The sequence below is a fragment of the Kogia breviceps genome, chromosome 5 (genome assembly GCF_026419965.1).
Source record: "Kogia breviceps isolate mKogBre1 chromosome 5, mKogBre1 haplotype 1, whole genome shotgun sequence".
In the NCBI taxonomy this organism is placed as follows: domain Eukaryota; kingdom Metazoa; phylum Chordata; class Mammalia; order Artiodactyla; family Physeteridae; genus Kogia; species Kogia breviceps.
This window is the reverse complement of record NC_081314.1, coordinates 85069560-85094214: the sequence shown is the minus strand read 5'-3', so window position 1 is coordinate 85094214 and position 24655 is coordinate 85069560. Positions and strand designations below refer to the sequence as shown.

The 24655-nt window shown below is 39.3% G+C and overlaps 1 protein-coding gene across 5 annotated transcripts in view; it reads right to left on the bottom strand.

The window, feature by feature from the left end:
- TMEM39A (transmembrane protein 39A) overlaps positions 1–24646 on the bottom strand; it is a 29993-nt gene extending 5347 nt beyond the window's left edge. For all 5 annotated transcript variants that reach the window (XR_010840776.1, XM_059064745.2, XM_059064744.2 and 2 more), the window contains exons 1-7: positions 24331–24646; positions 23013–23199; positions 14840–15062; positions 10306–10389; positions 8064–8218; positions 1057–1405; positions 92–279 (exon numbers count right to left, since the gene is read on the bottom strand). Coding sequence is in view for 4 of the 5 variants with exons in the window: in XM_059064745.2 (XP_058920728.1) it covers positions 92–279; positions 1057–1405; positions 8064–8218; positions 10306–10389; positions 14840–15062; positions 23013–23125 (1112 nt within the window). In the remaining variant the exon portion in view is untranslated. The remainder of the gene's footprint in view (positions 1–91; positions 280–1056; positions 1406–8063; positions 8219–10305; positions 10390–14839; positions 15063–23012; positions 23200–24330) is intronic.
- Between the last annotated feature and the right edge of the window lie 9 nt (positions 24647–24655).

Genomic DNA, 24655 nt, shown 5'->3' with positions numbered 1-24655 from the left:
AGCCAAGAACAAGAATGACATACAAAGCAAATAAACATGATCAGCAGCATGTAAAAAGGTGTTAAGTGGTTTTATCCTCTAACCTACTTACATGTGCTGTGGAGCATTGCTGTAGGACCCATGTTCAAGCTTCTGCCACTTGCCCAGGTGAGCAGCTGATTTATGTAGCAAATCACAGTATTTGGATGGCAGCAGTTGTGTGGTGAGCATGACAAAAGCATTGATCCACACCATAATGAGGTGCTCACATGACCAGCGCATGTCATAGTACTGGGTACTCTGGAAGAGATCAGAAGAGAGAGAAATGATCCATGTACTGGTGAGCAAGAAGGCAGGGATGGGTGTGTGTACATACGCCCTGCAGACAAATGCCACTCTGAGTCACACATGCATTTGTTGTCCTCCTGTCTGTGCAGAAAGTTCAAGAGCAGAGTCCTCCAAAATCCTTCAACCTGACTTTCTGGCTGTATGAGTTAGGGTTGGGAGGGAGAGGTGATTATACTTTAAGTGCTTCCTTTCTAGAAGTGAATGTTCTCTGTGAATGACCACTCCAGCTGCAGATATGCTTCTCAATGGGTGAAGGAAGGGCACTAAAATGACCCAAAAGATTTTGGGCCCAAGTGACATCCAGACCATTTTTCTTTTCTACTAAAGTAAAGTTTAAAGGTTAGATTAAAGTCAAGGAAACTCCTGATAACCATGTTAAGATCAACCATGGTAGGCTGAATTTTACTGAAACCTCAGTCCTCTTAAGCTACCACATACGGATTCTAAGTACAAGTTTATTCTCCCCAGAAACTTGTGGGGGGGGAGAAATCTTAAAAAAGAAGAAAGAAAAGAAAAGAAAAGAAAAAAAGAGGGGACCACCACGGGTGCATCACAGATATGGAAATATCTATCTACCAACCAGGTATTAGTGCACTCCAGATGCAGCCGAACTCCATCATCCAGGCTGCCAAAGGGGAGACAGAGAAAAGGGGGATTAAATAAGAAATACCTAGTTTATGTCATTCACACACAAATCCAGGAAGCACATAAAAGCAAGTAACCACTTACCTTCACAAAACACAGGGGGAGAAATGCAACATAGTAGGCACTGAAGAGAGAGTTGAAGAGAACTTCCTTGATTCTGTGGTTGAAATCTGCTTTCAGACATTCTACTTCATTGCGAATGAGGTCTGGAGACAGGGGGCAGCTGTGGCTGGGGATGGGTGTGGCATTATTAAACTGTTCTTTTAGAGACTCCAGCAATAAGGAGAGGAAGTCTTTGGACTTGGCCAAGCCACCCACAGTCGAGGCGCTTTCCTCTACCGCCTGGTGCTGAACCATGTAGTTATAGTCTGCAAGAAGAAGATGAGCTCTACTATCTTGGTGGAAACAGCAGAGAGGAACATAAACACCAAACCTGTAGAAAAAAGGAAGTATGAAAATGAGACCACAGAAGCCACCTAAGATCAGATCATACAACTGTGTTAGTAAAATAGTCATGATTCATCAGAGTGAACGTAATATAATGGGGACTTTGCTGATTGTAAATTCATTATCTGGGAAGCTCTTTAACTTCTTCCCACAAAGGCAATATATATTCACTGTAGAACAGGAAACTACAAAAAATCACAATAGAAACTACCCGGAAATAATCATTTTTACAATTTTTACAGTTGGGTGCACAGACTTTATACTTTTTCTTTTATATGTTTAGCCTCATACAGTATAAACTGTTTTGTATATTGCTGTTTTAACTTTGGATGTGTGATTATGTAGCATATATATATTGAGCTTTTTCACATGTCGTTAAATATTTTTCTGCAACAATTCTAAAAAGTACTATAGTATTCTCATGTAGCTATACCATAACTTACCTATTTTTCTTTTGTTAGAAACTCAGGCTGTTTCTTACTTTCCACTACCATAAATACCATTGGGATAAGTAACTTCCCACACAGATTTTTGTATACATCTGGTATTTTTGAATGGCTTGCCCTTCAAGTTTCCTCTTCTTAGTGAGGGAGATTCCCTGCACACCCCCCCCACCACATCACCCACCATACTTCCACAGGCACTCCTAGTTCCTCTTGCCTGGTTATTTTTCTCCACTGATCTTACCACTCCATATATTTTACATGTTTTTTATTTTGGGTTTTTTGCCTTTGGTCTATCCTCCCCTCACTACAATGTAAGCTCCAAGAACCAGAGATTTTAGTCTGCTTATTAGTTCACTGCTATATCCTTGACACTTAGAATAGTGGCTGAAACATACTAGGCACTAAATAAACACTTGACGCATTAATGAAGACAATTCTAAAAGTAAAATAGCGCTTCCCTGGTGGCGCAGTGGTTGAGAGTCCGCCTGCCGATGCAGGGGACACGGGTTCGTGCCCTGGTCTGGAAAGATCCCACGTGCCACAGAGCGGCTGGGCCCGTGAGCCATGGCGGCTGAGCCTGCGTGTCTGGAGCCTGTGCTCCGTAACGGGAGAGGCCACAACAGTGAGAGGCCCGCGTACCGCAAAAAAAATAAATAAATAAAAGTACAATAAATAAATTTTTATAGGTAAAATTACTTGGCTGAAGGACTGAAAATTTGTGAAACTTTTCATAACTTCTTATAGTTGCTCCAACTTTGGTTCCTTAAAAAACATTTTAAACGCTTTCCCAAGTCTTCATTAAGTAACTTCCACATTGTAACGTAGGTATGTATAGGTATGTATTGTATTGGGTTGGCCAGAAAGTTCATTCGCATTTTTCCGTGCCATCTTGCGAAAAACCAGAATGAACGTTTTGGCCAACCCAATAAATAAAATGGTCATTTACTGACATAAATTTAGATATTAAAAATAGCAAATAAAAAGATATCTTATTTAGTTATAAATTTTATTTTTAAAAAATTAACAAACGTCACTTGTTCATGGTTCTCTATAGAGGGAGAAAGGATGAGCTTCTTGCTAAGTTAAGAGGATGGTTAGCAGCAGCTCTGGGATCCACTGTGAATGTGTCCTGGAGTAGCAGGATGGGAGGGGGTAAACGCAGAAGTATCATGCTAGGATCATAAGCCTGAAATGAGCTTGCCACTCTGTCAATTTCATGTGACCATGTCCAGGCTAGCCTGCCAGAGCATGAGAGACTCAAGCAGAGCTTAGCTGTCCTAGTTGCCTAAACTGACAGCCGGTCAATCCCACATATGTGACTGAACCCAGCTAAAATCAGGAGAGTCTCCTGACTTCCACCTGATCCCAACACATACACAGTGAATACATAGTGTGGTATGCTACCATGGCTCTGTGGATGTACGTTACAGCATCGTATGTCAATAGATAACTGATACAGGGTAACATCAAAGGCTTAGACCATGGAGAGCTTTGTAAGGTAAAGAAAATGATTCATGAATTTTAAAGAGGGTTAGTAAATATTTAGATATAAAATCTGTTTAAATTACTTGCTTATTTCATTGTTTTATAGGGGTATGGAGAGCCTCCAAGAATAAGAAAGCTTATTTACATAACTAAAAAAGTGAAAATGTTTGCTAGCCATTTGATGATGGTAATCCTCTTCAGTCTGGCCAAAATATTCTTCGATATATCCATAATAAGCCTTTCAAGTTAGATAGGGTTAACCTTCTAAATTATTCAACCAGCTATTGTTTTTTTTTTTGTTTGTTTGTTTGTTTTTTGCGGTATGCGGACCTCTCACTGTTGTGGCCTCTCCCGTTGCGGGGCACAGGCTCCGGACGCACAGGCTCAGCGGCCATGGCTCACGGGCTTAGCCGCTCCGCGGCATGTGGGATCTTCCCGGACCAGGGCACGAACCCGTGTCTCCTGCATCGGCAGGCGGACTCTCAACCACTGCGCCACCAGGGAAGCCCTCAACCAGCTATTGTTGATAAACAGAATAACTAAATCATTTGTTTCCAACTCAATAAGCTGAAATATTAATCTAGAAATACAGAAACAATTGATGTAAAATATACACCTTATAAGAAATCTGAAACATTAAAAATAACGTTTATAACAAAGAAAATTAACTCTGTATGAATTGAGTTGATGAGTGCCTTAAGTAATGTTTAAGGAATTTAATTAGAACCTAACAGAGTACAACCAATAGAAAGACTCTTCCTGCCATCCTTGGCCACACAATCTCTGAGTATGCCTTTATTTTATACTGTCAATACCCATATAAATTCATGTTTACACTGCAGCACCATAAACAGTATAGAGCACTGATTCTCAAACTTGAGCTAGCATCAGAATCATCTAGCAGGCTTGTTAAAAGACAAATCCTGAGCCATACTTTCTCGAGTTTCTGCTTCAGTTTGGGGTAGATTCTGAGAATTTCTATTTCTAACAAATTTCCAGGTGATGCTGATGCTGCTGTCTGGGAACCACATTTTGAGAACTACTGAATTTAGAGTAACGGTTAAGACAAGGGCTCTGAATCAAAAAGACCTGAGTCTTTCTCATTAATTGTCTAACCATGTGAAAAATTTTTAACCACTTAATCTGTCTTTACCTATGGCAAAGACTGCTAATTGTCTGCCAATAGCTACTGTTCTCCTGTTTCTTCCATAGCAACAGAATTTGTGTGTGTGTGTGTGAATAGCAGAAACATTTATTCCACCCAGCAAAGTCACTGAAGAAAAGTGAAGTTCCAACACATTTCTTTTGTCTTCTCAGTTATAAATAAAAGAACAGGCATTTTATCAAAGAAGACATACACCTGGCAAATGAACACAATAAAAATGTTCAACATTATGAATCATTAGGGAAATGCAATCAGACTATAGTGAGATACCTCTAAACACTTTAAAACAGGCAATATTTTAACTACTGACCATACCAATCAAATACTGGTGAGGACTACAGGGGAACTGGAATGCTTCTATACTGTTGATGGGAATGCATAAGGGTACAGTTATTCATTTTAGAATATGAAACCATATATTCATATGAAGACTTTTATGCACATGTTCATAGTTAGTTTATCTGTGGTGGCCAAACTGGAAACAAACCACAAAACCCCTTCTGTTATCTTTCAGGAAGAAAATGAACTACTCACACCTGCAACTTAGATGATTCTCAAAATAATTATGAATCATGAAATAAAAAGACAAATACAAAAGTAAACATTAAGATGTCAATGATATTAACAGTCTAGAAAACACTAATTGAGTGCGAAAAAATGTAAATCAACTGTAGTTGCCTGGGAGTCCTGGGAGACATGTCAGAAGGTAGATATTGGTGTTGTATGTTTGTTATTATGATGATGGATCCGTGGCTTTACAAGTATTAAAACCTACCAAGCTGTACATTTTAGGTATGTTCATTTTAATGCATACCAACTATACAGCTCAATTAAGTTTTAACAGAAATAGGCTTCACATAAAAATCTGAATCTCTTTTCTGAATATCCTTTTTAGTAGAACTCTGCCAACCACAGGTTAACTCCATCACCTCTCCTTGTACATGGAAGGGATTCTGTTGCAGTAGCAATGAAGACTGGTGAACAATGAAAGGTGTTTCCACTTGACTTATCCAGGAACTCTGCCTGGGTCCTAAAAATCACATGCCTGGACTACACGACTTCCACTCTCATGCAGCTCCAAAATCACTGGTGGTTCTCACAACTGTCCTCATCTCAGGGTGACCTCTGAACCCATCAAAAATTCTGACATCCAGGATTCAACATTAGTCCCACAGAGCCCTGCAGTCTACCCTGGGAGGCCTTGGACAACAATGCAAATTAGACCACAACTGGAGTGAACAGTTGTTCACGCCAGTTCTATTCTCTGCCATACTATCCCCAATGAGGTATACAAAGTTTGCAACACTCACAAAACCTGTTCCTCTTCATCCGGACAGTCCAATATGGCTCTCAACATCAGTCCAACAGTGAACAAGCACCAAGATGAAAGCGGGCTTAAATAATAGTCTATTATGGCATAGAGCAGAACAAACTGAGGCAGATATTTTCCAAAAAGGGTGACCTGGAGCTAGAAAACTCCATCCCGAGCATGACATGAGACAATACCACCAAAGAAGGTGTAAACCTCTGTAAGCCACCAGCAGAACCCAGCCTGGATCTCCATGGTCAAAGGTGGTTAGGTCCTGTCTTAGCCAACTGATGCAAGAGAATGACAACACCTAAGTGCTCAGCCTATTAACGCTTCACTCTAGGGGATAGGAGAGCACAAAGGTCTACCTATCCTCACCACAGTGACGTGACTAATGCCCAGTATGGGGATCATAGCAACAGAATTTTTAGTTGAGATACAGCTGCCCTGCTAAAGACTTAATTTTCCAGCCTCCCTTACAATCTATCCTGCTAGGGAGGGTGGAGCAAAAAGATAGCAGAAGCTTGAGTTCTGACACCATGGAGCTATCACAACTACCCTAGATAACTTAACTTAAATACACACTGTACAGGAGAGAGGAATGAGCTTCTAACTTTTTAAAGCCGCAAGCATTTTGGATCTGTTATAGCAGACTAAATATACTACCTCCTGGGTCATTGTGATGATTTCATGAGGTGATGTTTATAAGCACCACCTAGCCCGACACTTAACACTTAATAAGAGCTTAATAAATGATTGCTATCTGTTAACATCTAACAAATAAGGTTTTAGCCAAATGTAAACAAGTTAAAGCCATGAAAATAGTTTAATAAGCTAATATGTACAATAATATACCACTATACAACCATCAGAACAGCTAAAATTTTAAAAATGGAAAACATCAAATGCTGGCAAAAATGTGTAGCAACCAGACTCTTATAGAATTGCTGAAAGAATAAAATGGTATCACTTCTTTGGGAAAAAGTCTGGTAGATTCTTATAAAACTAAACATACTCCTACCTTGTGGCCTAGCAGTGCCACTCCTACATATTTCTCCCAAGAGAATGAAAAGGTATCTTTGCAAAAAAAGACTTGTATAAGAATGTACATAACAGTTTCTTTTTTTTTTTTTTAATTTGCGGTACGCGGGCCTCTCACTGCTGTGGCCTCTCCCATTGCGGAGCGCAGGCTCCGGACGCGCAGGCTCAGCGGCCATGGCTCACGGGCCCAGCCGCTCCGCGGCATGTGGGATCTTCCCAGACCGGGGCACGAACCCACGTCCGCTGCATCAGGAGGCGGACTCTCAACCACTGCGCCACCAGGGAAGCCCAACAGTTTCTTTTTAATAGTAGTCAAAAACTGGAAACAGGGGCTTCCTTGGTGGCGCAGTGGTTGAGAATCCGCCTGCCAATGCAGGGGACACAGGTTCGTGCCCCGGTCCGGGAAGATCCCACATGCCGTGGAGCGGCTGGGCCCGTGAGCCATGGCCGCAGAGCCTGTGCTCTGCAACGGGAGAGGCCACAACAGTGAGAGGCCCGCGTACCACAAAAAAAACAAAAAAAACAAAAAAAAACTGGAAACAACCCAGGTGTCCAACAATAGGAGAATAAACAAACGGTGGTATATTCATACAATGAAATATTACTGATACATGCAACCACACAGACAAATCTCAAAAACAACATGCTGAGTCAAAGACAGCTTGAAAGTGTACATACTGTACAATTCCATTTATATGAAATTCTAGAATTGGCAAACTAATCTATGGTGGAAAAAAAAAAAATCAAAACACTGTTGCCTCTGGGAGACAGGAGGGTTGGGTTTGACTGGAAAGGGACATGAAAGAACTTCTGGAGTAATGGTGATGTTCCATACTGGGATGAGGTTTTGAGTTACATAGATATATGCATTTATCAAAACTCAACATATGTACACAAGATTTGTGAATTTTATTGTATATGAATTTTATTTGGTGGACAGAGCTAATGAAAATATTCTTCATTGGTAAGAGACCCATACCTCTTGGGGATAATCTTAGTTTATGTCTATTGTCCCAGCTGTATCCCACCCAGTTTAGAAAATAAATTATATGGTCACTCTAACCACTGATTTTTCCAATTTTCTGAACTACTGCTTTATATTGAAGAATTTCATTTCCCTCCCTTTTATACCATCATTTGCATGACCCAAAAAATTTCTTAAGACTTACTAATAAAATAGTAAAACTGGAGTACTCACGGGTAGCCAAGGAAAAGGAGATTGAGGACTGAATGGCTTCGGAAGAGATTGACCAGGGTCCAACAAAGTACCCATCCACACAAAGTAAGTAGCACCAAGCGAGCTGATATGAGAACCATGTAGTGAATCATTGATGCTGCACCCGCCTTAGTGGCCTGTAAGTTTGGAAGCACCAAAAAAAAAGCTTATAAGTGACTTTATTCAAAAGCAATGTGACTCAAGCAAGGACTCAGTAGATTTAGTCGAAGGTAAACTGTGGGGGAAAAAAAAGGAAGGAACGAACGAACGAAGAAAAGAAGAAAAACTGCCCATCCCACCTTATCTTCCTCATTCTTGAAGATTCGATCTCTCCAGGGACAGTTAGCTGTTTCCTCCTTGAATTCCCATAGTCCCTCACAAAGACCTCCTTTAAGTTCTTATGATATCGTCTAATTTATTTACACTGGGGCTTCTCAAAGTATGTTCCATGAACCACACTCATCAGAATTACTGGGGCTGCTTACTGAACATGCAAATTCCTACTGCCTTTCATCACCAGATACAGGGAACAAAAATCACAAGTCAAGGAAACTGTATTTTAACAAACCAACAAGTGATTTTTATATACATAAAGATAGTGAGCCACTAATTTATCTGACTCCGGACTAGACTGCAATGGCCTCAACAGCAGCAACAGTGTTGCTATTTTTCCTTGAATCCTCCCCCCAATCTGTTTGCTGAATTAATGTTTAATAAATTACTGAAAGTTCAAAAAATAATCAGATCTTCTTTGACAAATCCCTACATAAATAAATGTTTCTTTTTTGACTTTTGCAAATATGAAAATAATGCATTATCATTACACTTCTAGTTCTTTACATCACAGCTGTTCAAATATTCTTCTTTAATTCCAGATCTTTAAAACTGATTAAATATAGTAAGAAAACACACTTGTCTAAACATGAAGCTCTGCAATGTCATTTTCTTTCAAACTGAACTAGGTAGGAATGAGTGAAATGCAGGGGAAAATGACGGATTCTTATAACCTCTAAAACAGCAGTGTCAGAACTCAGAAAAACAATTTTCTGCAGTCAGCAGCACATGGGAAAGGAGGAGTTTTTCATATATATATTCATATATATATATATATATGAATATATGTGTATATATATATCCATATTCATATATATATCCATTTCTTAGTTCACCCAACATACTACATAGCATATATAATATATACACAATATATACTATTTGTGTAGTTACTTAAAAATGCAAAGAAGCAGTTGAATTAATACTACGGCCTGGGCCTTAAACTGTAGAGTAGGCTTAAGCTGTTCTCAGCCCAGCAGGACAAATAGTTGTATATCACTCCCCTGATACATACCTCATGCCAATGTACCTCATGTGCCAAAGTCAAGGGAAGGCATTTAATCCACTGGAATAACTCCATTGCCTCCATCCTCAAATGTTTAGGATTAGTAATAAATTTAAGTTTAACATTTGTCTTTCTTGGTTGGGCAGCCTCATAAAGACATCATAAGGACCTCAAAAAGCGGTCTTATTTGTCTTGGTTGCCACTGTATCCCCAGGACCTTGTGTAGTATCTGTCACATATAGGTAGCACAGTGGTTAAGAGTTTGGGGTTTGGAATAAGGCAAAAATGATGAATACATTCAAGCTCTGCTGCCCTGGTGACACTGGGATGAGTGTGACGAGGAAAAGAGTATGTTGCTATTGGAGAGTAAATAACAGGAGATCCTAACCTAGGGAGGGTCAAGATTAGTCCTATGCAAGTGTGGATGCTGTCATTTTAAATTCTAAGTTTTAGTAAACTCAAACAAATGTCTCTTGCTAGCAACTCCACAAATGGTATATAAATAATTTCAAATGAATGTTACTTGAAACAATGTTTTAGATGCAACTCTTTATTTATATACATACAACTCTTCTTAACAATAGTTACCTAAAATCCATCCTATTTTTACTGCAACTATCAAAATTAGAAAGATTGTACTGGAGAACCCAGAAGCTAGAACTAAGCTCCTATTGGACAAATGAGATTTCTAACAGTTGAATTAGTATATCACACTTGAATTTTAAATATACTGGAAGAAAACCTTTTAAAAAGAACTAGCACAATTCATGTAAGAGTGAAGAAATTAATTTATAATTGCATTCAAATTATACTTGGACATTTCACATTTTCAACCTCTAACTAGCTCTAGCTACAAGTGATAGAATACAGTGAATGAGCTATTACCTCTGAGATGAGGGCCCATACAAGCCTCCTCGCAAGCATCACTGTGATGAATGCTGCCAGGTGGTAATCAATGAGATGAAAATTCTATAAGAGAAACAAATAACTGTATCAGAAAGAAATATGTGTATCCAGTTGGAACTACTACATGAAGAGGTTTGCCCCCTCAAAAGATTGTCCTATATCATCTTTCACTTACAGACCACAGGAATTTGAAGGACCTTGAAGAGACTACCTACCTTCTACTTCTTTCATGACAAATTGCTTTAACTTTTCAAACACTATTTTAAACTATCTGGAATGTAACCTTCCCTTTTTTTGCAAGTTTTCTGTATTAGAAGGAAAAGATTACAGTTTTGGGTTAACAAGTGATAACCTGCAGAATTATGGCAAGAATAATTATCTAAAATGCCATATTTATAATGAGTGTCAAATTTAAATTCCCAGGCTTCAAGAGTTACTGTTGTTGGTCTCTCTTTATGAAAGCTTATATTAATCTAATTGGGCATCTACTAATCTAAACTCCCTACTCACTGATACATTAATACATTCAGTCTTTCTCCTTAACTTGATTTAAAAACATGTCTTATATTTGATCTCTTCTTCCTATAAAATGATAGCATTACCTAGATGCTATGTATGTGTCCTTCTAGTTCTAAGTCTGTATACATAACTGTGACAATAAACAAAATGAAAAGTTTTTAGCAACAAAAACAGTTGGGATTATTTTCATTTTGATGGTCAAAAGGTCTGTAAGTTTCCACAGTCCTCCTTCCAGAATTTCTCAACTTATTCAATAAATATGAAATAGACACCCACAGCGTGCCACGTAGTCTTCTAGATACTGAGGATACAATGCTGAAGAATGATAGACAAGATTCCTGCTCTCCTGGATCTTACTTTTTACTGCAGTGTGAGAGAGAAAGGGGATGGCAGAGATTACTAGTTGTTTCTTCTGCCATCACAAAATTTAACTGGACACTGACTCCTAGCTGACCAAAGGTTCATTTCTCAGCCTGCCTTGCAATAACTACTTGTGGCTAAGGGATATGAGTGAAAGTCATGTGACTTCCAAGCCATGCCCTTAAAGGAAAGAGCTGTCTCTTTCTCCTTTCCTCCTTCTTGCCAGCTGCACGTGATGACAGGAGTTGGAGCCTTTGGACCATGGTGTCTGTAAGAAGCACATTGTGGGTGGCAGAGCAACAGATATGAAGAGTTGCCACACCTGCCTTGTATCACCTACCTACTTTTTATACAATAGGGAAATAAGCATCTGTTCTGTTTTAGACACCGTGTTACAGCAGTTAAACCCACATCTTTAATAAAGTTGCTTAAGGGGGGAGGGCAATGACAATAAACAAACTAACAAGCAAAAGCATTTCAAATAGTTATGCTGCTGGTAAGAAATAAAACAATAATGACTGGGAAGGAAGTGCAGAACCAATTTAAATTGGTGCTTAGGGAGGATATCTCTGAAAAAGTGGCACTTGGGCTGACAGCTGAATGACAAAAAAGCACAAGCCATGACAAGATCTGGGGGCAGAGAGCTCCAGGCAGAGGAAAAAGTAATCACACAGGCTCTAAGGCAGGGAAATATATGCCTGGTATGTCTGAAAATCAGCAAGAAGGCTGGAATGAGGTAATGAGCAATAAAAGATTGAATTTATATATTTTTTCCTACGGGGAAGTCATAAGAGTGTTTTAGGCAAAGGGTGCCATGATTCTATTTGTATTTTAAAATTATCACGCTGATTGCTGTGTGGAAAATACATTGTATTGGGGAAAGATCAGTTAAGAAGCTATTGCTTTCAATTCAGATGAGAAAACATGATCCATTGAACAGGGTCAGTAGTGATGGGAGTGGCCAGATTTGGGATACATTTTAAAGGTAAAGCAGTCAGAATATCAAGAGAGTGGCTTACCATTTCTCAGACCATTTCCTTTTCCCTGTCTCTCTTTAAGTGTTTGGATTCTAACAATTATTTATCCCCTCTTAGTTCTGAGACTCCTCCCTGCTCATCCTGCTCCTCCAAAATAATGGAAGCAAATACACTACGCCCCCTAGCTAATGTCTGGGGGGTCTTATGTATCACCAATCCATCTAAGACATTTTTTATATCGAAAAACTTAAGTGCCTGATGTACCTCATTGTTAAGCAAATTTTATTATATTCTAAATCACTGAAAACTAGTAATCTACTTATGATTAACTCTTTATAAACCAGAATATTTGATTAATCAAAGCGTTCCACTCCTGAATATTCTGAATAACTTACTACACCACTTTTAGCTTTTATGTTTCTTAGGGTTAAGACTCACTCAGCTAATTATTTGATAGCTAGAATGAAACTTTACATATTCAGGTGCACACATTTTCTTTTTGATAATTATTAAGATCTTGAAAATGAAAAAGAAAAACCATATATATAAATCTGACAAATTTCTGAGTCAGGCATGCCTAACAGAAGAAAACTTAAAAGAGACAAACCACTAGTTAAGACATAAGTCCCTTGGCGACCATCCCAGTCAAGCTGCCGCCTGCCATGCTTGAATACCTTCAGTGGTGGGAAGCAATTAGGTCTGTAGCAGCCCATTCATCTTTAACAGCTCACTGATGCAGGCCCTCAGATTCATGGGCTAAAATCTTATTTGCTATTCCACATATGTTACTCTTAGCTCCACAATTAAATTTTAAGCTTTGTGTGATCAAGGATTATGTGTGGCAGATAAGTTAGCCAGTCTACATGATAACCTTTAAGTGTGCCTTCTTCTACTATAGAGACTGGAAAGCTAAAAACTACATTTCTGAACTTTCCTGTAACTAAAGTTACTAGATTTGATTTAATGTCTGCCAATCACATAAAGTGAGTAAAGTGGGGAGAGGGGCAGGGTAAAAGGCACCCATTTTTGGTGGTATGAGTCAGGCAAAGGAAGCATAATTCTGGAGTCAGCAGCCATAGCAGCACTGGCTCCCTCCATTTCAAGGCAACATTTATAAGGGACTTTCACAAGAACTCCTGTCAGAAATGGCTGACTGGGAAAAGAGCTCTTTGATTACCTTAAAATTCAGTAAGTGAGAAGTTTCCATGGGATGTCAAAGTGAAAACAGTATAACAGAACTAACCAATGGTACTCATGGAGTAAACACAGAATAAATACAGGAAGTAAAACATAGCAGATAGGTCTGAATTTGAGTGTTCACTTTGTCACATGTGATTTTAAGCCAGTTTCATAACTTCTAGGTCTTATATTTCTCACTTATAAAATGGGAGTCTTAGAGTAGTACCTACCTGTTTTTAGAAAGAATAAATGAGATAATACTTGCAAATAACATAGTAAATATTTTAGCAAGTATCTGCCAATGTCACTGTTAAGATACTGAGGTATTTACTTATAAAACTATACAGCTGGAAGAAGCCTTAAAGATCATCTAATCCAACCTCATTTTACAATACCCTGGCCAAAGAAGGATTTAAAATAAAAATGTTTATTCCCTTCTCATACTATCTTGAATATTTTGGTCCACATTTCCTTTCTATGTTCACCAGGCCAGGGAGGTTTTCTAATCATTTATAAGTGTCAAACACATACAATCTACCCAGGACAATAATCTTCTTTCTCCTAGAGCATATCTCCATTATCCATCCAAATCTGCCATTGCCGACCACTTACCTACTAGGTCACCTGACTATCCTGAACTGTTATTTTATATACCCATCAACGGAGAACCCTCTGTGCATCAAGATTACCACAGCACACTAAATAACTGGAAAGAGTTATAACTGCTGATGTACTTCAGTAGAGATGGCTAGTTCTTATCTCATTTTATTTTGGTAACAGAACCCAATTTTATTCAGGGTAACAATGAACCCAGCTAAGGTACTATACTGTCCAACCTCCCTTACAGTTAGGAGTGGGTACATGTGAAAATGACGTGAGCCTGGCCTATAAGAAATTCTCCTTTAGGCTTCCCTACGTTCTTTCCCCTTTCTGGAGAACAGGGACAGACCACAGCCACCTTGGAGGCCACATGCTAGAACATGGCAGAGTCTCCATTGGCCTGGGTCTCCTGCCAATGGAAGTGTGCTACTCTTGCCAACCAGGACAACTGCCTCAGACTGTTACATGTTTGAGGCATTATACAATTTGCGGTTTATTTGTTACAGAAGCTATCATTATCCTCATATAGCCATCAAAAGGGTAAAGTTCCTGGAATATAATCATACTTGCACCTTAAACTTTCAACAAATTTAACATGGTGTAGAGAAAGCTAAATATCAAAACCCTTCTGTGATATGGTTATAATAAATTACTTAAACGTTTTCTGCATTTTCATTTATATTTTTACTACTTCTGATTATGGACCAAAGCCAGATATTTAACAATCTTATGACATTATATTCTGAAGGTAATCTGTGCTTTAATATAAAAACATTTTATTCCAAGAAAAATTAAGAAAAATAATTTCTACACATAAGTTTTCCTACTAGTTTCTTGACTAAGTAACATGAAGAACTTAAAGGCCTGTTAAGACTTACCAATGAAGTACAAGAGGCAGGATGATTATAAGGATACCACCACACTGTTTTATAGATGTTGATGTACTGAATGAACAGAGCAACCAGCAAGTAGATGAAAAAGAGAAATTCAAAGAGCAGGCTCCCATCCACAGGCAAATCAGGAATTTGGCAATGACGAACAGGACCTGGGGTGATTAAGGCTGTGATAGGTGGGACCGGAAGGCCAATAGCACTACCATTCCTGAAAAGAGAAAATTATGGTTAATTCAAATGGTGATACCTTTCAGTGTCAAAGAGCACAAAGGGGTTCTGCTTCCTTTTTCACCTACACTTTAACTGCTGGCCTTCCTCAAGACTCTATTCTGGGACCTTTTGCTCATTTCTTTTCCCTCTGTACACTCTCTCTCTGTAATGTAATACACGGTCATGGCTTCCATTATCTCTTACATGCTGAAAACTAAAATTTCTCTCCGAAAAGCTCATTGCTGCATTTTAGATCCATGATATCAAGTTGTCTACTGGACATCTCTGTGGTTCTCCTCCTACAATCCTGACCCTAGTCCACAGCCCACCCAGTTTGCTGCCCAAATCAGAAACCTGGGAGTCATATTAGGAATTTTCTTCTCTAAATCATATATACTCCACTTTATAAATCTTTTTCCAAACTGCACTCTCCTCTCTAAACCCACTGCCTAAGTTCAAGGAGTTACCATTTTTCACCTGAACTACTGAGGTAATCCCTCTAACTTCAACTCTACTTTGACCAAATCCTCCAACCTGCCTTCAAAGATCTTTCTAAAGTGAAACTGATAGTGTACTCTCTTGCCTAAAACCCTTTAGTAGCTCTCCACTAACAGCATAATATTCAAAAATGTTCAGTCTGTCCTATGAGGCCCTCTGCTTAACAGACTACTCTCATCTCTTATCACTCCTCCACCTGCACCCTATATACTACCCATGCTGTTTGCTATCTGTGAATATACATATGCTATTCCTTTGTATACACCATTCTTTTTACCAGCAATGCCCTCCAAAATCACCTTCCTTAAAGCTTCACATACACTTTTACAGACAAAATCCTTCAAGACTTTTAAAATGAATAAATATATCCTCTAAAATCTTACTCTGACTCACTCAATCAAAACTGATTCATCTCTCCTCTGTGCCACCATTATACCTAAACTCTGCCTTTATTGCACTTTTCATACTGTTATACAGGTTTTTTTCATACTGTTGTATAATTTTTTTGTATACATCTTTTTGTCTATCAGATCATAATCTTAAGGACAGAGACAGTACTTTTCCTAGTTCACTAAAAATACATACCTTTAGGTTGAGGAGACAGCAGACCAATACAGTCATGAAAAAGAGGGAGATCTCTTAAAACACAAATTAAAATGTAGAGATATTAATCCCTATCTTCTTCTTGTTCTTTCTTCTAAGCTCTTTTGTAAGTCACAAATAGCTGGGCTATCTAAAATGATAAGATGAGGGACTTCCCTGGTGGTCCAGTGGTAAAGATACCACACTGCCAATGCAGGGGGACCGGGTTCAATACCTAGTCAGGGAACTAGAACCCGCAGGACGCACCTAAACGATCCTGCATGCTGCAACTAAAGATCCCGCACGCAGCAACGAAGATACTGTGTGCCGCAACTAAGACCCGGAGCAGCCAAATAAATAAATAAATAAAATGATAAGATGAGGGTAAGGAATAAAATTTCCCATTGTTTATATGCCTGTGAATAGAGATCTAAGGGTCAACTATTGCTAATAGAACAAGGAAAAGAGGCTTGGTTTAGTTATTTCCAAAGAAGATTCTAGAGAAGGAACAATATTAGTGTTACCATTCTACTCTAAAATGTTCAAATATAGAATTCCACCATTAGTATGTGACATTTCCAGTACTTTAAGTGACTCATGGGAATATGAACTCTGCTCATTCTGAACAGTTAAGAATACCGTGGCAGAAACTCAGAAGAGAAGGGAAGAACAGGGATGGGGGGAGGGTCAGAAAAAATTATTAAAATCTCTTCCCCTCATTCTCAAGAGTACACTCCAATAGAACAAGCTTACCAAGGAGTAGGTTGTGATCTACCAATAGGTCTCAAAACCTTACTTGCTCAATCATAAACCAATCATTAATACACCACTATCCTCTGATCTGTTCTGGGAGATGGGCCACAGCACTGCATAACTCCAGGAGGTATTTTTCACACAGAATACAACATGAAAGGTGCCCTCTGGAGTTGTTCGGGTTGGTGGACTTGAAGAGGATTAATGCCAGCAGCCATTCTATTCCCTCACTCCATTTAATCATAAAATATGGAAACAAAAAATTCTGATGAGGAGCCTCTACTCTAGAATAAACTAAACATTCTCTAGAACAAATAAAATTTCTTATTCCTCTTCAGTCAAAAGTACATGTTAAAATATCTGTTATGATTTAAAGGTTTTTATAGAATTTTCCTAAGTAAGGCAGACTAATTCTGCTGTTAATAAAGTTAATAACACTCTGGGCTTCAAGAAAAATATTCAAAACAAAGTACTAAAGATCTATATTTGTGGAACTACCATATGATCCAGCAATCCCACTCCTGGGCATATATCCAGAGAAAACCATAATCCGAAAGGATACCTGCGTCCCAATGTTCACTGCAGCACTGTTTACAATAGCCAAGACATGGAAGCAACCTAAACATCCACTGACAGATGAATGGATAGAAAAGATGTGGTACATATATACAATGGAATATTACTCAGCCATAAAAAAGAATGAAATAATGCCATTTGCAGCAACGTGGATGGACCTAGAGACTGTCATACTAAGTGAAGTAAGTCAGACTCAGAAAGACAAATATCGTATTATATAGCTTATATGTGGAATCTAAAAAAAGGTACAAATGAACTTATTTACAAAACAGAAATAGAGTCACAAATGTAGAAAACAAACTTATGGTTACTGGGGGAAAGGAGGTGGAGGGATAAATTGGGAGATTGGGATTGACATATACACTATACTATATATAAAATGGATAACTAATAAGGACCTACTCTACAACACAGAGAACTCTACCCAGTACTCTATAATGACCTATATGGGAAAAGAGTGGATATATGTGTATGTATAACTGACCCACTTTGCTGTGCAGCAGAAACTAACACAACACTGTAAATCAACAGTCCTCCAATAAAAATTAAAAAAAAAAAGGATGCCCTCAATCCTCCTCCCCCATATTTGGAAAAACACTGCTCTTCTGTACGCCCATTAAATTCTGTCCCTAGTTCCCTTATCACACTTATCATTCATATAGTATTGAAATATTCTCTCCCCTGGTAGACAGTAAGCCACATGTAATCAGAAATCAAGATGTTAGGGAACTACTGACCAAAACAACTCACCTTGGCCAGACACAATAACTGCTTGCATGAGTTATCTCGTAACAGGAGATCCCAATAAGGAACATGGTGCTGCTGCTGAAAACTAACTGGGAGAATTTGGGAGGGGCCAAAAGGAGGGAGGAGATGCCAGTCCATAATATGTCCCACCAACCTCCCAGAAACCCTCATGCTAGAATCCATCTTGGCTGAGAGGTGCATGCATCACCAGGAAGTACCGAGTCAGACCAAATATGGCACAAGCAAGGTGACTGGCCAGAGACAACCCAGAAAGCTAACCTCATTACCATAAAACCTGAGACTGCGAGCCAAGTGGCAGAGCAGTTCTCCTGGGTTCCCTTACCCTGCTGCTCTCTCTGTCCGGGTGCTCCTTCCAAATAAAGTCTTTTGCTTTATCAGTTAAAAAAAAAATTCTGTTATTTGTGATAGGCTATACAGCCTTGGCTATTATACTTCAAGCCAAAAGACAAAGAGACAAACATCAAATATAGTGATCCAGAGAATCAGTAGGAAAGAGCAAAGTATCCCTACATGTTAAAAGTTTGAGAGGAGATATGATCAAAGATCTTAAAACCAAAAAAAGAAAAAAAAGAGCTAAAATAAATAGACTTGGTCAATACATCTCAGAAAATTAATTATGGAGGTATCATTTAAGAAAAATTAAAAGTATTGTTCCTAGGGCTTCCCTGGTGGCGCAGTGGTTAAGAATCCGCTTGCCAATGCAGGAGACATGGGTTCAATCCCTGGTCCAGGAAGATCCCACATGCCGCGGAGCAACTAAGCCCATGTGCCACAACTACTGAAGCCCACGCACCTAGAGCCCCCATGCTCCGCAACAAGAGCAGCCACCGCACCGCAACGAAGAGTAGCCCCCATTCGCCGCAACTAGAGAAAGCCCGCATGCAGCAACAAAGACCCAACACAAGCAAAAATAAAATAATGTTTTTTTAAAAGTATTGTACCTCTGAAAGAATATAGACTCAAGAAGAGCAAAGTGACACAAATGTTTGAGATACAATGTGGGAGAGTTCCAGTCCCAGATTTCCCACTAACCAGTTGTGGTTTTTGAGAAAGTAACTTTATATCCCTGAGCCTCAGGTTTCTTCATCTATAATACAAGGGTTAGAAAAGATTCTCTTCAAAGAACTCTTCTCAATGCTATCACTGAATATTCTCTTTCAAAGTGTGCTGCAGGTCCCCAAGACCATGCCTAAGCCTGATGATTCGCTAGGAGGATGCACAGGACTGTGCATATAGTCATATTCATGGCTACGATGTATAACAGCAAAAGAATACAAATCAAAACTAGCAGATGGAAAAGGTACCAGGCAAAGTCTGGAGGAAATCAGGTGCAAACTTCCAAGAGTCCTTTCTCAGTGGAGTCATATAGGATGCACTTAACTCCTTCAGCAACTAGTTATGACAACATGTGTGAAGTGCTGTCTACCAGGGAGGTTCATTAGAGACTGAGCAGGCAAGGATTTTTACTGGAGACTAGCCACGTAAATACTCTTTACCTAGCACTACCAAAATTCCAGACTCCCAAAAGGAAAGCAGGTGTTCAGCATAACAATCCTTAGAAAGGACTGCATACAAGGCTGGCATCTAGGAACTTGACTGGTAAACAGTCCCCTCCACTGATACAAAAGCTTCCCTAGGGCTTCCCTGGTGGCGCAGTGGTTGAGAGTCCGCCTGCCGATGCAGGGGACACAGGTTCGTGCCCTGGTCCGGGAGGATTCCACATGCCGCGGAGCGACTGGGCCCGTGAGCCATGGCCGCTGGGCCTGCGCGTCCGGAGCCTGTGCTCCGCAACGGGAGAGGCCACAGCAGTGAGAGGCCCGCATACCAAAAAAATAAAAATAAAAAAAAAAAAAAAAAAAAAAAAAAAAAAAAGCTTCCCTAAATAATAAGAGTGGCTCACTATGCCTAAACTATTTGTGCAAACAATATGAATTATGGTGAACCCTGCTTTGTCCTTGTATGCAGGAAAGAGTTAACATAGCAGACCTAAGACTGGCTTTTACGGAGCTAGCAAGCAGCGAATTTTAGGTAAGCAAACGGATAAAGCAAGAAAAATTTAAAGGAATAAAAAAGAACTAAAAGGGATAGAGAAAGCAGTGATCATTTGGACATGCTCAGGTGATATTATTAACTAAGCATACAAGAACAAAACAAAGAAAAAAATCACTCTTAGTCCTTCTCAAATAAGATTCTCCCTCAACTAAAAGCTCTCTAAAAACCCAGCAGTTCACAGTATATCCTCCTTCTTTAGAAGGCAATCATCTAAGCACATAGTCCCAAGAACAAATCCCTGCTCTCCACAGGTAGAAAGCAGGACAGGATGGATTTCAATTCTGATTGTGTCACCAAACTACCTCTTTGACATTTTCAAGTTTAACTTCAAACAGGTCACAAAGACCTAACAAACAGGGGCAAATGCTCTCTTCTTCTTCTGATTTCTGTCTTGCAGAATCAAGTATAACATCCAAAATTATATCACACTTAAACAATTGTTTATTTCTCTCTTCAATACTCTACAGACACTCCAGAAATGAGTTCTCTGCATCTGGACATTGTTTTTCTTTATACACATCCTTCCTAAAACTATATTCTAGGCTATCTAACACTGGTTTCATCCACACTTTTTATACCCTTTCCCCAGGTCTTGTAAAACCACCTATTCTAGGCTGCTTCTTTCCCATCAAGAAACAAATATAGAACTGTCTGTCTTCTTCCAAAATAACCCCTCTAGGTAAAAATGTCACAAAATAATCCCTCATAATAGCTTTAGTGACTTTTCAAAACATGAGCAACTATTATTTTTCACTGTATTCTAATCTGTTGAAAAATAAGTCCTTCTCCCCACCAACCCAATTAATCGCTAAAGAAATATATGTTAAAGGAGGAAAGTTGATGGAGAATGGTAGATCAAGGCAACCATAACTGGAACCTGGAAAGCCAGGATAGAAGAGCTACAAGGAAGACAGATCACATACTCAGAGCTAAACTCATTTAAGAGCAGAGGTATTTTCTAAATGTTCTTAGTTCTTCCCAGTATTCTACCTGCAGACTGCAAGTACATGCAGAACCATCTGAGAATGTGGTTTTCAGCTCTTTTTAAATAGCAGAACAGTTCATATTCCCTCCCCCAAAAGGTATTTTACATGGTATCCTAATATTTAAAATACACAGGAGAAAAAGTTAGTCTCATTAAGAGAGGACTGGGAAACTTGAAGCCTAGACTACTAGGCCTGAATGACTTTTTCTCCCTTCTATGTGCTCCTACAGCAGCCCAAAACACTGAGGAGGGTTCCATGGGACAGTATGAGAATCGAATCTAATCTAAGAATCTAGGGAAATCCTCAAAGTCAAAGTAAATGAACAAAGAACTACTGGAGTTAATACAGAGGTAGTTAGAATAGTTTAGCTAGCTAGAATCTTAGCTAGGCACAGCTATGATTTCCTACTGCAATTTGAAAGTACTGAATCACTAAACTGATGGTCAGTATATATTAGTAAAATTAAAGTATGAACTTCAAATAGGAAACATCCTTCATCTCAGTATCTATGTTGGTTAGTACCTTTCCTCAAGAGCATTTTCACAGTCTCATTTTTTCATTTTTCTTTAGTTAAAAAGATAAAACAACACATATTATTTGTAGAAATTTTGGAAAATTCATAGTTAAGTTTTTAAAAGTTACTGCAATTTACTACTTCATTTATTTCCAAGCAGGAAGTATTTATTTATGAAGCAGAAAGTATTACCATTTTTAAAATGAGGAAATCCAAAGAACAGGAGAGTAAAAATATTACTCTAGGATAAATTATAAGTACTCTGTATACATATGTAAATATAAAATTTGGATTGAAAATTAGTATAATGAGAATCAGAGCCTGGACAGTCCCTTCAAACTGGAATTTCAGGGAGAGCCCCACTGAAATGACAAGATCAGAACTGATTCTGAAGACTGAGTAGAGCTTGGGGTGGAAGGTCAGAAAGAAAGAAGGGCAGGCCAGAAAGAGAAAGTGCACAAATAACATCAGGATGGCCTGAAAAGACAAGAGTAGTACTGACTGCTAGCTGTGAAAATTAGAATCCAGGCTAGAGAAAACTCTATTCAGGGAGGAAGCAGAAAAAAAAAAAATTATCTTGACCAAACAATCCAGTAAAAGCCATCTCTTTCTACTGCTACATGATCAAACCTCCTGATGAAATGAGTTATCCTGGATAATTTTAGAAATAATTCAAACTTTTGAAAATTAGGAATAGAGATAAGTTTCCATTAAGAAAATCAAATTCTTTATTCTCATACAACATGACACAAATCTTAAGATGTTTGGGCTACAGCTGATAGTTTATTCATTTCACTTTGAACAAAATAATTTTTAAGACCCTTGACAGAATATAACAATTTTAGAATCTCATGTTAACTGTCAATTTTAATTTGCCCTGCCCAAAAAAGAACGCTAGTAAGTAGTTAAACCATCACATTCATCTTGAACTGTAATCCATTTCTCCCTTCTTTTAATAGCTGAGAAAAAAGGTGATGACTAGAATTTGGATTATCAGCCATAAGTATGAATCATCCTGTTTTCACTTTGTGGGCATCACAACTTTCTATCTCCAAAGTATTCTGAAATACTTCGTTTTCAATTTTTAAGGTCAGGATTTCTACTTCAGTGTCAGAAAACAATCTTGATAAGCAGATATCTGAATAACATGGTGACTTCCGTATTAGTCTTACTGATCATAGGATATTACAAATTACGCAAAGTCTTATTTCTTCTTTACCTGTTTCTCAGGCCTGTTCCATTGCCACAGCCCCCACCAACCAAAGTCTGCAAAGAAGGTAAAGCTGAACGGCTTAGCTGCTGCCGACTAGGGCCCCTCCTTCCACCGGGCATGTCCAGGAACCAGTCTGCTTCCAGTGCCACCTGTAGCTGCAACCCAGGTCAACGGTTGTCAGCCTGTTTCAACACTGAACAAAAAGAGACATTTAAATATCAGTTTACTATTTTTAAAGTAGGCAGTGTAACAAAACAACCAGAAAAACTGAGTGAGCAGACCTTGTAAAACCAGATTGTCAAACAAATGCTCTCAATGTCTATTACCTAGTTTATTCTAATGAAAGGACTACTCAGTCTCCAATGGGTCAGAAGCCTAAGTTCTAATCTAAGCTCTGTTTGAAAGATATTACAATCAGGTAGAAATTTACAACACTGAATATATACATTTCCAGTTCAAAAGTAGTATTTCACAGTAAGCCACTTGAAATGCAGAAGAATCAGCACTGTCCAAAATGTTAGGTTTTGTTATCAAGGGAATCTAGATTCTGAGATCAGTTGGGTCACTTATTATCTGACTTGGAGGCATTTAACCTCTGAGTTTGTTTCCTCATCAGAAAAAAAAGCGTTCCTTGTCCTACAGAGGTGGTTGTCAGGACTGACAACGATGCGTGAAAGTACATCAGAAGGTCTTTTAACGCTTTAAAAGTAAAACTGTTCCAGTGGTATCTCCATATGTTAGAGTGAAAATACTAGAAAGAGCTCAAGTGGATGGCCACTCCAGAAAAACTGATGTAAAATCATTCAGAAATTACTGAAACTGCAGGATTAAAAGACAAGTAATATATAAAGACCATCACTGAAAAGAAACTGTTTTTATCAATCTATGGCAAAATCACGGCTCCGCCAATATGGATACCAAAAATCTGTTTCCTAAACAATACAACTTAAAAACTGAAGAATGACACTGTGGAAAAACCCTGGTTTTCAAAACGTTACAGCAGATATCCTCTGTTCCCTATTCCTAACAGCTTTCGGCTGCAGATTAACAAATGCCAGGTGAGACAAAGCATTCAAACCATTGGCTGTAGCGGCAGCTGGTCCTTGCTCAATTAACCAGCAAAGGGAAAGAAAAGTGTGGAGCAAAAAAATTGGGACGGAAGAGGGCGAGAGGATGGGGTGGGGGAAGGTGCGCGGCGAGAGGACCACAAATTTCAACAGACTGGCTCCTAAGAGGGGATGACAAAGCGGCCCCCGCCGCGCAACCTGGAGGGCCGAAGCAGGCCAGGGACAATCGGACAGCGCGGCAGCTCGGTAATACTCACGCATGGAGGAGGCCAGGCCAGTGGGGAGGGATCCCTGGGAGGAGGCGGCTTTACAGGCTGGACCCCAGGCAAGAGAACTCCCTGCCCAGGTTGAGGCGCTCCAAACCAGTTGCTTGCCCGCGGGCCGTCCCCTCCCGGAGAGTCGAGAAAAGGTGTCCAGGCTTCGCGCTGCCAGACCCAGACACCGAGGCAGTGCCAGAGTCAGAGCCAGAACTAAAGCTAGAGGAAGAGCCCAGCCCCGTCAGCACTCATCCTCAGCCTCCATTATCGCGGAGCTGAGCAGACGTGGCAGCGCACAGTGGTGACGTCAGCTCCGCGACGGCCT